Here is a 16,008-nt window from a genome sequence, read left to right as displayed (position 1 = left end):
AGAGGCAACATATGCCAGCATCATGGCCAGCAGTAATTTCCATTTACCTTCCAACTTTACAGGATGCAGAAGGCCCCTATATGATGAATATAGAGTACGAAGGAATAATCTGTAAACTCCTCAACAATCAGAAATCACAAAACCACCATCAGAAGTTGATGAGTTTCTAATGGGTAAAGACTTAAGGCATGAACAGTCAAACTGGCACCATAAAGAATACCACTGCCATTTAAACAACACACAGCAACTACACAGTACAAATAGGTCTGCACAAAATAGTTTTCTGTAAATTTCCCTACAGAAATTAATGGAAAAATGTAGTAGTCCTCTGTAACCATTTCTGTCACCAGAAATAGGAAAGGAAATCTGATGGTAGAGGGGGAAGAGTGAATAATGTTTGGGAATATGGTCTTATATCTCAATATTTAGAAACAAGATCTCAGTGGCTAAGAGGAGCTACAGGGATGTTGACAGTTTACGGTGATACCGGATTCTTACCGAAGATAGAAGCAGGGTCCACATAGAACAAAAAACTTATAAAAATGTAAAAGGCTGACAATGAATGAGAAGAGGTTTTTAGAAATTTGAGGTGTAAGAGAAGGGGAAGGTGGTAATTCACAGCCGTTATATTGTTAGATGCAACCTTTGTTCAGTTTGATCACTAGTTATGTAAAATAAATATGCGTTTCAGCTTAGCATACTTCATGTGTAAGCTTTGAGAAATGGATACTTCAGATATGAAGAATCACCTTTCATTAGGGTTGAATACGGTGTGATATAATTACCTTGATACCATTGTGATTAGATAGTGCGTGAGGTAATTTTTACAATTCCTATGAGTTAGGTGAATTGACAACATAGGGAAATGCAGATCGATTCTAAATATACACGATACATAATTTTTTCTTTCACATAAAATGAATGTTTGTAGTATTACTGTGTGCCATCCTTCCACAATGACACACACTGATCCATTTACCAGGCTTTGGCACTTCTAGTCCTCTCTCTTTATAGAACGCATGAATTAGATTTTTCTCTTCTGAAATAAACGAAAATGAAAATTGTTTATCAACTATGTCATTTCCAATATAGAGTACATAATGTTTCACAAAGTCAAAACACTTCAGTAACATACAGATAACATGCATGCTAGAAAGGACTGTCGCACAGAAAGTGCAAACAGAACTTACTAAATGGTAATTTATCAAAGAAAGCTCGTTCTGCTTTTTCAATAAATTGTATAAAGGCCTTACAATTTGTTTTGCATCACCCCAATGAAAAAAATTATACCCTACATCTACACAACACTGTATACCCTATGTCTACTTTTTTGGCCACCTTCAGGAACTTTTAAGAGCAAACTTATGTATTTGAGTATTTGTTTATTTTTTGCAGAATGCTCAGAACGCAATTTGAAAATACTGGTAGTGGCAGTCAGCCACCAGGAAAAACAAGAAGACAAAATTATTTGCTGAGGGATTCATAAGAGTGACCAGAGTGGCAGCGTCAAGCATAGCATTAAAGACCATGAAGCTGATCCATAAACATAATCTTGGTTTGTAATGCTCCCTACCAAACATGGGGCTCATTGAGGACGAAAAATCTGCATTATTGATACATTTCTCTGTCAAAAATGCTACACTGTTCATATCATGCAATGAATAAAATTAATTCAAAATTCTACAGATGCATAGTGTAGGAAGTTGGCTCTGTTTATACTATTTCAAAGGAAGAAATAGTATGCACAGAGTCCAAGGGTTCCCCTTAGAGCTAAGATAGGGGCAAAAGTAGATAATTCTAATGCTCTATTTTGTGGTAGTGTGGTCGAGCAGTAGGCTTATCAGAGGGTAGTGTTAAGCATTTGTTGTACACACACAGGCAATAAATGAAGAACACACACTCAAAGGCTTACTCCAGGCCAATAGGTTTTTATATTGAAAAATATATTTTCTTAGTTTATTTTAAGAACCACAGGTTCAAGATTTACATAAAAAACTTTAAATGTAGGGCACTTCACTTAGATACGTCGGGAACTTTGAATGAAAACACTATCATGTACAGTCTTTGTAAAAATGGCAACAAGCTATTTTCAAAGTGGAAACAGTGCAAAAATCAACAGTTCCTGGGGGCTGGGTAAGTAAAGGTTAGATTAGGAGGTAAGTAAAACATAGGCAGCCCACCGTTGGGGGTTCAAGGCAACCCCAAAGATACCACACCAGCAGCTAAGGGCCGGTCAGGTGCAGAGGTCAAAGAGGTGCCCAAAACACTTAGGCGCCTATGGAGAACAGGGGTGCTCCGGTTCCAGTCTGCCAGCAGGTAAGTACCTGCGTCCTCGGGGGGCAGACCAGGGGGCGTTTTGTAGAGCACTGGGGGGGGAGGGGGCACAAGTAGGCACACAAAACACACCCTCAGCGGCACAGGGGCTGCCGGGTGCAGTGTGCAAAGCAGGCGTCAGGTTACAGGTCGGAAACAATGGAGGGACCCGGGGGTCACTCTAGCGGTGCAGGCAGGCACAGGGGGGGCTTCTCGGGACAGCCACCACCTGGGCAAGGCAGAGGGTTGCCTGGGGGTCACTCCTGCGCTGAGGTTCGGTTCCTTCAGGTCCTGGGGGATGCGGGTGCAGTGTTGGTTCCAGGTGTCGGCTCCCTGGTTACAGACAGTCGCGGTCAGGGGGAGCCTCTGTATTCTCTCTGCAGGCGATGCTGTGGGGGCTCAGGGGGGGACGTCTCTGGTTACTCACGGGCTCGCAGTCGCTGGGGAGTCCTCCCTGAGGTGTTTGTTCTCTGGATCTCGAGCCGGGGGCGTCGGGTGCAGAGTGTGAAGTCTCATGCTTCTGGTGGGAAACGTGCAGTCTTGAAAAGTTGCTTCTTTGTTGCAAAGAAGTAGCTGGTTTTGAACAGGGCCGCTGTTCACAGGGGTTTCTTGGTCCTTTAGTCCAGGGCAGTCCTCTGAGGCTTCAGAGGTCGCTGGTCCCTGTTGGATGCGTCGCTGGAGCAGGTTTTCGAAGTTGAAGACAGGCCGGTAGGGCTGGGGCCAAAGCAGTTGTCGTCTTCCTCCTTCTCTGCAGGCTTGTAGGTCAGCACTCCTTGTGGTTTCTTCAGGTTGCAGGAATCTGATTTCCTGGGATCTGGGGAGCCCCTAAATAGTGAATTTAGGGGTGTGTTTAGGTCTGGCAGGGCAGTAGCCAATAGCTACTGTCCTTGACGGTGGCTACACCCTCTTTGTGCCTCCTCCCTGTGGGGAGGGGGCACATCCCTAATCCTATTGGGGGAATCCTCCAAACTCAAGATGGAGGATTTCTCAAGGCAGGGGTCACCTCAGCTAAAGGACACCTTAGGGGCTGTCTTGACTGGTGGGAGACTCCTCCTTGTTTTTCTCATTATCTCCTCCAGCCTTGCCGCCAAAAGTGGGGGCAGAGGCCAGAGGGGCGGGCATCTCCACTAGCTGGGATGCCCTGGGGCGCTGTAACAAAAGGGGTGAGCCTTTCAGGTGTTACAGTTCGTGCAGGGGAGGTGAGAAACACCTCCACCCAGTACAGGCTTTGGTCCTGGCCACAGAGTGACAAAGGCACTCTCCCCATGTGGCCAGCAACATGTCTGGTGTGTGGCAGGCTGGCAGAAACTGGTCAGCCTGTACTAGAGGTCAGGTAGGTATTCAGGGGACAACTCTAAGATGCCCTCTGGGTGTATGTTACAATAAATTGCACACTGGCATCAGTGTGCATTTATTGTGCTGAGAAGTTAGATACCAAACTTCCCAGTTTTCAGTGTAGCCATTATGGAACTGTGGAGTTCGTGTTTGACAAACTCCCAGACCATATACTCTTATGGCTACCCTGCACTTACAATGTCTAAGGTTTTGCTTAGACACTGTAGGGGCATAGTGCTCTTGCACATATGCCCTCACCTGTGGTATCGTGCATCCTGCCTTAAGGCTGTAAGGCCTGCTAGAGGGTTGACCTACCTATGCCGCAGGCAGTGTGAGGTTGGAATGGCACTCTGAGGGGAGTGCCATATCGACTTAGTCATTTTCTTCCCACCAGCACACACAAGCTGTGAGGCAGTGTGCATGTGCCTGGTCAGGGGTCCCCAGGGTGGCATAAGACACACTGCAGCCCTTAGAGACCTTCCCTGGCATCAGGGCCCTTGGTACCAGGGGTACCAGTTACAAGGGACTTACCTGAGTGTCAGGGTTGTGCCAATTGTGGAGACAAAGGTACAGTTTAGGGAAAAATCACTGGTGCTGGGGCCTGGTTAGCAGGGTCCCAGCACACTTTCAAATCATAACTTAGCATCAGCAAAGGCAAAAAGTTAGGGGGTAACCATGCCAAGGAGGCATTTCCTTACACATAGTCTATAACGAATATTGAATATAGTGTATACAAAGAATGTGGCACATACAGAATTAACAATTATTACACACAGTTTAAAAGAGAAAGTAACCATTAGTAATGGTTCTTCCTGGGATACATGAAACATGATTATTGAAGTCTAGGAGAATCACAGATGCATTTTATAGCTACATTCAAAACACGAACCCACTCTCTCTTTGGTATCCCTTGGTAAAGGACACAATTCTTTTCTTTTTTTTTTTTATATTTTAATTTTACTTTTTATACAAGCAGAAAAGGCACACAAACTTGCACAGATAAACATTAGCAATTTGGAACAGAAGAGCAGAAACACAATGTCATCATTTACAACTTTCACAGATTTTAACTGAGGTGCAGTCATGTATGCAACAAGTGTTCATACAAGTACAACAAGGTGCAAAAATCAAAACACTGTGTGGCTTGGAGAGGTCACATTGCCATTGTCCACTGATTTCAGGTTATAGTATTTCATCCAATCTATGTGGTCACCGTCTGCTTTAATAAGTAACCTTTTCAGTCTCCATGTATAGGTCTATTCCTGCCCTTCACTCCTTTAGTACCTCAGGGTTTTGCTATGTCCCTCTTTGCCACCACCAGGCCCAAGTTACTAAAAAGGAGCTTGGCGCGTGGGATGTCTATGTATGTGGGTATGTCAAGAAGGACACACTTTGGCTCAAGTGGGAGGCACACCCCTACAATTATAGCCAGTTCCGCCAGTATTGTTTGCCAATATATTTGTAGGGTAGGGCACTTCCAAATGGTATGAAAGAAAAACCCTCTATCATTTCTACATCGCAGGCAGTCAGGCCCTCCCAATCTTGTGTAATCGGACATGACTGATATAGTAATCCCGGTGTAAAATTTTGAACTGAATAAGTCGCAGCCTCAATTTAATTGCCACCTCCCTAGAATGCATTAACGCTGACTCCCAATCCTTGTCATCCAATTCCCCCACTTCACTTTCCCATTTTCGCCTCAGTTTCTTCAGGGAGTCAGGGATGTTAATATTGATTGTTTTTCCCTCTGTCTCTCCCATGAGCAGCCTACCATCCAGTTGCGCATATTCAGGTATGTTAGAAACTTCCAGACCTTCTGCACTCCACGCGTGACTGAGTTGCATATATTTGAAAAAAAAATGTTGCTTTGTAATTGGTAGTCACATTGAAGGGAGCTGAAAGGTGTTAAACCGCTGTCTTCTGGGAAATCGCCAATTTTAGATATACCTATTAAATATCAGGTTCAAAATCCCCTCAGCTTCCCAATTTCCTTAAATCTCTCTCCTATCCAGAGTGGGGTCTCTCAGGTGATTCTATTCGCCCATCTGATACACCTGCTAGCCCTGATCCGTGTCTCTATCATGACCTGAGTTGCTGGCAGTAGTTGTCCTGGGCCCTTTCCCTCCACATACGTAATGCAAATAGGATCGGGACTGAAGCTGTGTTCTTTCTAATGCATATGTGTGTCATGGGCTACTCGTAGTTTATGTCTTTGGCCCACTGGAACTGCAGAGAGGTCTTGATTTTTGCAGGTTCTGCCTTTCTGGTAGTCACGGTGCTGCTGACGGAAGAACGCCAAAAGCAGTCCGTGCCTTCCTGAAGGAGTCCCAGAGGAAAAAACCCAAAAGGGAAAAACCTCTAGGCAGGAACTCCCTGGAACAAAACAGAAGTAAAAAGGTAAGTCTTCCAACAGGAAGAATAATACTGAAAGAAGCTGGAACAGGCGAGAAAAAATATAACTGGCAAAAAGTAGCAGGAGCGAAGATCACCACCAAAGGAAGTGTTGCAGCGCAAGGAGAACAAGAATCACTCACCTTATATACCCAAGAACAGGAAATGACCAACACGAAGTAGATAGTCACCATATTGGCTTGGGAACGAAACATAGGAACATATAGAGAAAAGCCACCATGTTGAAAAAGGTTCCTAACGCATGCAGGGAAAAAGAAGGCATGCTGGGAAGAAGAAAGAACTAAGGAAGAAAAAGAAAAGAAGGAAGGAAAAAGGGATAGCTGACCAGGTAAGTGAGGGGTGTGGGGGAAGGTGCCCAAGGAAATAGTGAGGGCGCGTTGCACCCAAAACTCGCAAAGGCCCCATGCCCAATTTGGGGACTCGAGTGAGAAAATAGAGTACAGCAGGGGGCGCAGCACACCCGACCACCACAGATCGCGGCCGCGCCCCAAGCCGAATGCTCGGCTCATGCCGCAACAGTAAGTTCACCCCCGGAGCCCCAGGTTTGTGCGGATATAGAAAAAAAAAAACGAAGGATAAAAGTGGGGCGTGAACAGAAGAAGTAAATTCCCAAGAACATTCACTAAGAGGATAGCCTTTCCAATAAATGAGATATTGGAGTTGGTTCTGGAATATGCAAGAGTCACATATTTCTTGCACTTCATATTTACGTTAGAGAGCCTTTGGTTACGAAATAGAGCAATTTTAAACCAGGTTGGAAGCAAAAATTATTTGATGGATCATGCTCTAAATTCTGCTCTGTTTTACATTTAGACGCATCCTTTAATAAAAAGGAAGGTTGTGCCTCTGAGAAAATCCTTTAAGAACACTTGCTACAGGGAAAGCAACAATTAGGGAAAATGTCTCAGAAGAACTTCTGGCACTGAGGATGAGCATCATTTCCGGCAGATAATAAATGGGCAGTTTTTGATACTGGCAAAGAGGCATGTCGAGATCATTTTGTTTCTGTGGATACGTGGGTTGTCCACTTCAAGGTTATCTGCGGCTCTGTAATAGGTGAAGACATGGTGGGGACATCTAGAGTTAGGGTTAGACTAGTTGTGAGTGTAGCTGAGGCCACTAAGTCAGTTACAGACAGCCCTTCAGATAAAGCATCAGTGGTGATTAGGTACCTATCGATCTTTTTAGGCATGACTGTGGCCCAACATCTGTGGGTTCTAGTTGTTAGTAGAGTGTTAAACACAGGCAGTCAGTTACACTTATCCAGGACATGGTCCCACACCATAATTTTACCAGTATATAAGAAATGTGACAAGAGTAATCCATGCTGTTATAGCCCAGTATCTCTTGTAGGCTCTATAGTGAAAATGGTTGGTAGATTCATTATAGAGCGATTATAGACTTGGACCCGCAATAGTAACATTCTCATGGACACAAGTATGGATTTAGGATGGGTTTGGGCACACTACTACAGTGCTTAAGTCTGAATCTCTCGATTTGTACATAGACAGTGGCACCTGATGGTTTCTCTACATTTGATCTGTATGGACCTCATCTCTGCCTTTAACTCAGTTATCGGAACCAAGTTTTGGCACATTTTAACTGGTTGGGAGTTGAAGCAGACATTGCATTTTGAGCATTATCGTCATTTAAACTTAAAAGCTATGGTACAGCGTGGCCTAAATGGGGAATACTCAGATGGGTTTTCTTTTTCCACAGGAGTTTGACAAGGATGTTTTAATGCTCCTTGTTAGGCCTGTCACCCCTAACTTTTTGCCTGCCTCCCTCCACTTTTTGAACACTGTTTTTGCTGGTTTTAAGACTCTGCGCACTTTACCACTGCTAACCAGTGCTAAAGTGAATATGCTATCTCCCTCTAAACATGGTAACATTGGATCATACCCAATTGGACTATTTAATTTAACTATAAGTTCCTAGTAATGTGCACTGTATGTGCCCATGGCCTGTAGATTGAATACTACTAGTGGGCCTGCAGCACTGGTTGTGCCACCCACTTAAGTAGCCCCTTAACCTTGTCTCAGGCCTGCCTTTGCAAGGCCTGTGTGTGCAGTTTCACTGCCACTTCGACTTGGCATTTAAAAGTACTTGCCAAGCCTAAAACTCCCATTTTTCTACATATGTCACCCCTAAGGTGTGCCCTAAGTAACCCCTAGAGCAGGGTGCTGTGTGGGTAAAAGGCAGGACATGTACCTGTGTAGTTTACATGTCCTGGTAGTGATAAACTCCCGAATTAGTTTTAGCTCCCTTCATAGGCTAACATTGGGGCTGCACTCATACATTATTGAAGTGGTAGCTGCTGATCTGAAAGGAGTAGTGTAGGAAGTTGGCTCTGTATGTGCTATTTCAAAGTAAGGAATAGCATGCACAGAGTCCAAGGGTTCCCCTTAGAGGTAAAATAGTGGTAAAAATAGATAATACTAATGCTCTATTTTGTGGTAGTGTGGTCGAGCAGTAGGCTTATCCAAGGAGTAGTGTTAAGCATTTGTTGTACATACACATAGACAATAAATGAGGTACACACACTCAGAGACAAATCCAGCCAATAGGTTTTTTATATAGAAAAATATCTTTTCTTAGTTTATTTTAAGAACCACAGGTTCAAATTCTACATGTAATATCTCATTCGAAAGGTATTGCAGGTAAGTACTTTAGGAACTTCAAATCATCAAAATTGCATGTATCCTTTTCAAGTTATTCACAAATAGCTGTTTTAAAAGTGGACACTTAGTGCAATTTTCACAGTTCCTAGGGGAGGTAAGTATTTGTTAGGTTAACCAGGTAAGTAAGACACTTACAGGGCTTAGTTCTTGGTCCAAGGTAGCCCACCGTTGGGGGTTCAGAGCAACCCCAAAGTCACCACACCAGCAGCTCAGGGCCGGTCAGGTGCAGAGTTCAAAGTGGTGCCCAAAACACATAGGCTAGAATGGAGAGAAGGGGGTGCCCCGGTTCCGGTCTGCTTGCAGGTAAGTACCCGCGTCTTCGGAGGGCAGACCAGGGGGGTTTTGTAGGGCACCGGGGGGGACACAAGCCCACACAGAAATTTCACCCTCAGCAGCGCGGGGCGGCCGGGTGCAGTGTAGCAACAAGCGTCGGGTTCGTAATGGAAGTCAATGGGAGATCTAGGGATCTCTTCAGCGCTGCAGGCAGGCAAGGGGGGGGTTCCTCGGGGAAACCTCCACTTGATCAAGGGAGAGGGACTCCTGGGGGTCACTCCTCCAGTGAAAGTCCGGTCCTTCAGGTCCTGGGGGCTGCGGGTGCAGGGTCTCTCCCAGGCGTCGGGACTTTAGGTTCAAAGAGTCGCGGTCAGGGGAAGCCTCGGGATTCCCTCTGCAGGCGGCGCTGTGGGGGCTCAGGGGGGACAGGTTTTGGTACTCACAGTATCAGAGTAGTCCTGGGGTCCCTCCTGAGGTGTTGGATCGCCACCAGCCGAGTCGGGGTCGCCGGGTGCAGTGTTGCAAGTCTCACGCTTCTTGCGGGGAGCTTGCAGGGTTCTTTAAAGTTGCTGGAAACAAAGTTGCAGCTTTTCTTGGAGCAGGTCCGCTGTCCTCGGGAGTTTCTTGTCTTTTCGAAGCAGGGGCAGTCCTCAGAGGATGTCGAGGTCGCTGGTCCCTTTGGAAGGCGTCGCTGGAGCAGGATCTTTGGAAGGCAGGAGACAGGCCGGTGAGTTTCTGGAGCCAAGGCAGTTGTCGTCTTCTGGTCTTCCTCTGCAGGGGTTTTCAGCTAGGCAGTCCTTCTTCTTGTAGTTGCAGGAATCTAATTTTCTAGGGTTCAGGGTAGCCCTTAAATACTAAATTTAAGGGCGTGTTTAGGTCTGGGGGGTTAGTAGCCAATGGCTACTAGCCCTGAGGGTGGGTACACCCTCTTTGTGCCTCCTCCCAAGGGGAGGGGGTCACAGTCCTAACCCTATTGGGGGAATCCTCCATCTGCAAGATGGAGGATTTCTAAAAGTTGGAGTCACTTCAGCTCAGGACACCTTAGGGGCTGTCCTGACTGGCCAGTGACTCCTCCTTGTTGCTTTCTTTGTTCCCTCCAGCCTTGCCGCCAAAAGTGGGGGCCGTGGCCGGAGGGGGCGGGCAACTCCACTAAGCTGCAGTGCCCTGCTGGGCTGTGACAAAGGGGTGAGCCTTTGAGGCTCACCGCCAGGTGTTACAGCTCCTGCCTGGGGGAGGTGTTCGCATCTCCACCCAGTGCAGGCTTTGTTACTGGCCTCAGAGTGACAAAGGCACTCTCCCCATGGGGCCAGCAACATGTCTCTGGTGTGGCAGGCTGCTGGAACTAGTCAGCCTACACAGACAGTCGGTTAAGTTTCAGGGGGCACCTCTAAGGTGCCCTCTGGGGTGTGTTTTGCAATAAAATGTACACTGGCATCAGTGTGCATTTATTGTGCTGAGAAGTTTGATACCAAACTTCCCAGTTTTCAGTGTAGCCATTATGGTGCTGTGGAGTTCGTGTTTGACAGACTCCCAGACCATATACTCTTATGGCTACCCTGCACTTACAATGTCTAAGGTTTTGTTTAGACACTGTAGGGGCACAGTGCTCATGCACTGGTACCCTCACCTATGGTATAGTGCACCCTGCCTTAGGGCTGTAAGGCCTGCTAGAGGGGTGTCTTACCTATACTGCATAGGCAGTGAGAGGCTGGCATGGCACCCTGAGGGGAGTGCCATGTCGACTTACTCATTTTGTTCTCACTAGCACACACAGGCTTGTAAGCAGTGTGTCTGTGCTGAGTGAGGGGTCTCTAGGGTGGCATAAGACATGCTGCAGCCCTTAGAGACCTTCCTTGGCATCAGGGCCCTTGGTACTAGAAGTACCAGTTACAAGGGACTTATCTGAATGCCAGGGTGTGCCAATTGTGGATACAATGGTACATTTTAGGTGAAGGAACACTGGTGCTGGGGCCTGGTTAGCAGGGTCCCAGCACTCTTCTCAGTCAAGTCAGCATCAGTATCAGGCAAAAAGTGGGGGGTAACTGCAACAGGGAGCCATTTCTTTACACAAGCCCCCCCCAGCCCACAGGCCAGGAGACTCAGCCCAAGCTGGGAGAGTCTTCCTAGTCTGTCAGGCGAGGAAGAGTAGGAGAAATAGGCTGGTTAGTTGCAGGGCCTACTCTGCCTTACATCCTTCTGTTCAGGTCATTCCCTTTGGGGAACTGACCTACTTCCACAGTGATAGGACCTAGTCTGAATTGCCTCTTGTCTGCCTCTTCAATGTCTCCACCCATTCTTTCTATTTTGGTCTTAGAGGTATCCACCTCTGCTAACCTTATCTTGGCCAGGGTTACCCCTAGCTTACCCAGAGAGGTTACCCAGAGCTGGAGTAACCCCACCATGACTAATAGGGTCAGGGGGCCTAACTTGCTATTTGGCATGGGGTCAGACCACCATGCTAAGGATAGTGCAGCCATAAAGGCTAACACCCAGCAGAGGCCACTGACAGCTGTCAGTGCCCAGAACCACACCTTTAGCTCTTCACCTAAAAGGGAAGGGGCTAAGTTACAGGCCTCTTTGGGTTCAGGTTGCCTGTCTGCTGTATTAGAGTGGGGGGTTACCACATCTTGTAGTAAACACCCTTCTTCCACTCTTTCTTCTGTTAGCTGAGGAGCCACCCACTCAGGTTTAACAGTTGCCTGACTAGCCAGGACTTCTTGCGGGTCAGGTTGGACTTTATCAGGGCCATTTTTGGAGTTCTCCCCTACTGGAGCAGAATCTCCTTGGCTTGCTGTAACCTTGGCTAAAGGTTGTCCACCCTTCCTACTCTGTTTTCTTTTCTTCTTCTTCTGGGGCCTGCTTGCATTTACTGCAGAGGCAGGACTTCCAGAATCCTTGGGAGAGGACTGGCACTGGACCAGTTCCCCTCTTGGGCTCTGACTAACCTCTGGGTAGTCATTTCCAAGGAGACAATCAAGGGGGAGGTCTGTACTGACTACTACCCTTCTCCAGCTAAGAGTGCCACCCACTTCTATGGGCACTAAAGCCACAGGCCTCTTAGTGACCCTGTCTAGGCTAACTCTTACCCTGGCAGTCTCACCTGGGATGTACTGGTTTGAGAGCACCAGCCTGTCATGCACAATAGTGTGACTGGCACAAGTGTCTCTCAGGGCAGTGGTTGGGATTCCATTCACCAGTAGGTGGTGGAAGTGTCTGCTTCCCTCTGGAATCTCCAACTCACCTGTTGGGCCCTGTTTCCAGTTGAAGGCTAGGAAGACCTCCTCATCTGAGGAGTCATCTCCCATGGCTACACTGGTTACCCCTGGAATCTTGTTCTGGGGTTTGTTTTTGGGACAAGAAGTGTCCTTGGTGTGGTGCCCAGACTGTTTACAGTTGTGGCACCATGCCTTAGTGGCATCCCAGTTCTTACCCTGGTACCCACCTTTGTTTTGGGTTGTGTCTTGGGGCCCACCCACCTGTTCTGGTTTTTGGGGGCCTACAGAGGACTCTTTTTCTTTGTTTCTAGTGTCACCCACTTTCTCCTGGGGAGTTTTTGTAACCCCTTTCTTTTGGTCACCCCCAGTGGAAGTTTTGGTTACCCTAGTCTTGACCCAGTGGTCTGCCTTCTTTCCCAATTCTTGGGGAGAAATTGGACCTAGGTCTACCAGATACTGATGCAACTTTTCATTGAAGCAGTTACTTAAAATGTGTTCTTTCATAAACAAATTATAAAGCCCAACATAGTCACACACTTCATTTCCAGTTAACCAACCATCTAGTGTTTTTACTGAGTAGTCTACAAAATCAACCCAGGTCTGGCTCGAGGATTTTTGAGCCCCCCTGAATCTAATTCTATACTCCTCAGTGGAGAATCCAAAGCCCTCAATCAGGGTACCCTTCATGAGGTCATAAGATTCTGCATCTTTTCCAGAGAGTGTGAGGAGTCTATCCCTACACTTTCCAGTGAACATTTCCCAAAGGAGAGCACCCCAGTGAGATCTGTTTACTTTTCTGGTTACACAAGCCCTCTCAAAAGCTGTGAACCATTTGGTGATGTCATCACCATCTTCATATTTTGTTACAATCCCTTTGGGGATTTTTAGGATGTCAGGAGAATCTCTGACCCTATTTAAGTTGCTGCCACCATTGATGGGACCTAGGCCCATCTCTTTTCTTTCCCTTTCTATGGCTAGGAGCTGCTTTTCCAAAGCCAATCTTTTGACCATCCTGGCTAACAGGGGGTCATCCTCACTGAGAGCATCCTCAGTGATTTCAGAAATGCTGGACCCTCCTGTGAGGGAAGCAACATTTCTGACTATCATTTTTGGAGACAGGGCTTGGGAGGCCCTGGTCTCCCTATTTAGGACTGGAAGGGGGGAATTGCCCTCCAAGTCACTAATTTCTTCCTCTGTGAAGTCATCCTCAGAGGGGTTGGCTTTTTCAAACTCTGCCAACAGCTCCTGGAGCTGAATTTTGGTAGGTCTGGAGCCAATGGTTATTTTCTTTATATTACAGAGAGACCTTAGCTCCCTCATCTTAAGATGGAGGTAAGGTGTGGTGTCGAGTTCCACCACATTCATCTCTGTATCAGACATTATTTTGCTAAAAGTTGGAAGACTTTTTAAAGAATCTAAAACTGTTTCTAGAATCTAATTTCAAACCTTTAACAAACTTTTAAACTCTAAAAGACAATGCTAAACAGGGACTTAACACACAAGGCCCTAGCAGGACTTTTAAGAATTTAGAAAAATTTCAAATTGCAAAAATGAATTTCTAATGACAATTTTGGAATTTGTCGTGTGATCAGGTATTGGCTGAGTAGTCCAGCAAATGCAAAGTCTTGTACCCCACCGCTGATCCACCAATGTAGGAAGTTGGCTCTGTATGTGCTATTTCAAAGTAAGGAATAGCATGCACAGAGTCCAAGGGTTCCCCTTAGAGGTAAAATAGTGGTAAAAATAGATAATACTAATGCTCTATTTTGTGGTAGTGTGGTCGAGCAGTAGGCTTATCCAAGGAGTAGTGTTAAGCATTTGTTGTACATACACATAGACAATAAATGAGGTACACACACTCAGAGACAAATCCAGCCAATAGGTTTTTTATATAGAAAAATATCTTTTCTTAGTTTATTTTAAGAACCACAGGTTCAAATTCTACATGTAATATCTCATTCGAAAGGTATTGCAGGTAAGTACTTTAGGAACTTCAAATCATCAAAATTGCATGTATCCTTTTCAAGTTATTCACAAATAGCTGTTTTAAAAGTGGACACTTAGTGCAATTTTCACAGTTCCTAGGGGAGGTAAGTATTTGTTAGGTTAACCAGGTAAGTAAGACACTTACAGGGCTTAGTTCTTGGTCCAAGGTAGCCCACCGTTGGGGGTTCAGAGCAACCCCAAAGTCACCACACCAGCAGCTCAGGGCCGGTCAGGTGCAGAGTGCCCAAAACACATAGGCTAGAATGGAGAGAAGGGGGTGCCCCGGTTCCGGTCTGCTTGCAGGTAAGTACCCGCGTCTTCGGAGGGCAGACCAGGGGGGTTTTGTAGGGCACCGGGGGGGACACAAGCCCACACAGAAATTTCACCCTCAGCAGCGCGGGGGCGGCCGGGTGCAGTGTAGCAACAAGCGTCGGGTTTGTAATGGAAGTCAATGGGAGATCTAGGGATCTCTTCAGCGCTGCAGGCAGGCAAGGGGGGGGTTCCTCGGGGAAACCTCCACTTGATCAAGGGAGAGGGACTCCTGGGGGTCACTCCTCCAGTGAAAGTCCGGTCCTTCAGGTCCTGGGGGCTGCGGGTGCAGGGTCTCTCCCAGGCGTCGGGACTTTAGGTTCAAAGAGTCGCGGTCAGGGGAAGCCTCGGGATTCCCTCTGCAGGCGGCGCTGTGGGGGCTCAGGGGGGACAGGTTTTGGTACTCACAGTATCAGAGTAGTCCTGGGGTCCCTCCTGAGGTGTTGGATCGCCACCAGCCGAGTCGGGGTCGCCGGGTGCAGTGTTGCAAGTCTCACGCTTCTTGCGGGGAGCTTGCAGGGTTCTTTAAAGTTGCTGGAAACAAAGTTGCAGCTTTTCTTGGAGCAGGTCCGCTGTCCTCGGGAGTTTCTTGTCTTTTCGAAGCAGGGGCAGTCCTCAGAGGATGTCGAGGTCGCTGGTCCCTTTGGAAGGCGTCGCTGGAGCAGGATCTTTGGAAGGCAGGAGACAGGCCGGTGAGTTTCTGGAGCCAAGGCAGTTGTCGTCTTCTGGTCTTCCTCTGCAGGGGTTTTCAGCTAGGCAGTCCTTCTTCTTGTAGTTGCAGGAATCTAATTTTCTAGGGTTCAGGGTAGCCCTTAAATACTAAATTTAAGGGCGTGTTTAGGTCTGGGGGGTTAGTAGCCAATGGCTACTAGCCCTGAGGGTGGGTACACCCTCTTTGTGCCTCCTCCCAAGGGGAGGGGGTCACAGTCCTAACCCTATTGGGGGAATCCTCCATCTGCAAGATGGAGGATTTCTAAAAGTTGGAGTGACTTCAGCTCAGGACACCTTAGGGGCTGTCCTGACTGGCCAGTGACTCCTCCTTGTTGCTTTCTTTGTTCCCTCCAGCCTTGCCGCCAAAAGTGGGGGCCGTGGCCGGAGGGGGCGGGCAACTCCACTAAGCTGCAGTGCCCTGCTGGGCTGTGACAAAGGGGTGAGCCTTTGAGGCTCACCGCCAGGTGTTACAGCTCCTGCCTGGGGGAGGTGTTCGCATCTCCACCCAGTGCAGGCTTTGTTACTGGCCTCAGAGTGACAAAGGCACTCTCCCCATGGGGCCAGCAACATGTCTCTGGTGTGGCAGGCTGCTGGAACTAGTCAGCCTACACAGACAGTCGGTTAAGTTTCAGGGGGCACCTCTAAGGTGCCCTCTGGGGTGTGTTTTACAATAAAATGTACACTGGCATCAGTGTGCATTTATTGTGCTGAGAAGTTTGATACCAAACTTCCCAGTTTTCAGTGTAGCCATTATGGTGCTGTGGAGTTCGTGT

General features: G+C 47.2%; 1 protein-coding gene across 2 annotated transcripts in view; it reads right to left on the bottom strand.

Moving 5' to 3' along the window:
* PCGF6 (polycomb group ring finger 6) overlaps positions 1-16,008 on the bottom strand; it is a 168,364-nt gene that overhangs the window by 116,220 nt on the left and 36,136 nt on the right. For both annotated transcript variants that reach the window (XM_069239480.1, XM_069239481.1), the window contains exon 5: positions 980-1,039. In XM_069239480.1, the coding sequence (XP_069095581.1) occupies positions 980-1,039 (60 nt within the window). The remainder of the gene's footprint in view (positions 1-979; positions 1,040-16,008) is intronic.

Source organism: Pleurodeles waltl, chromosome 6 (assembly GCF_031143425.1).
Source record: "Pleurodeles waltl isolate 20211129_DDA chromosome 6, aPleWal1.hap1.20221129, whole genome shotgun sequence".
Lineage (NCBI taxonomy): Eukaryota > Metazoa > Chordata > Amphibia > Caudata > Salamandridae > Pleurodeles > Pleurodeles waltl.
The sequence above is the reverse complement of the archived record's forward strand: the minus strand, read 5'-3'. Positions and strand labels throughout refer to the sequence as shown.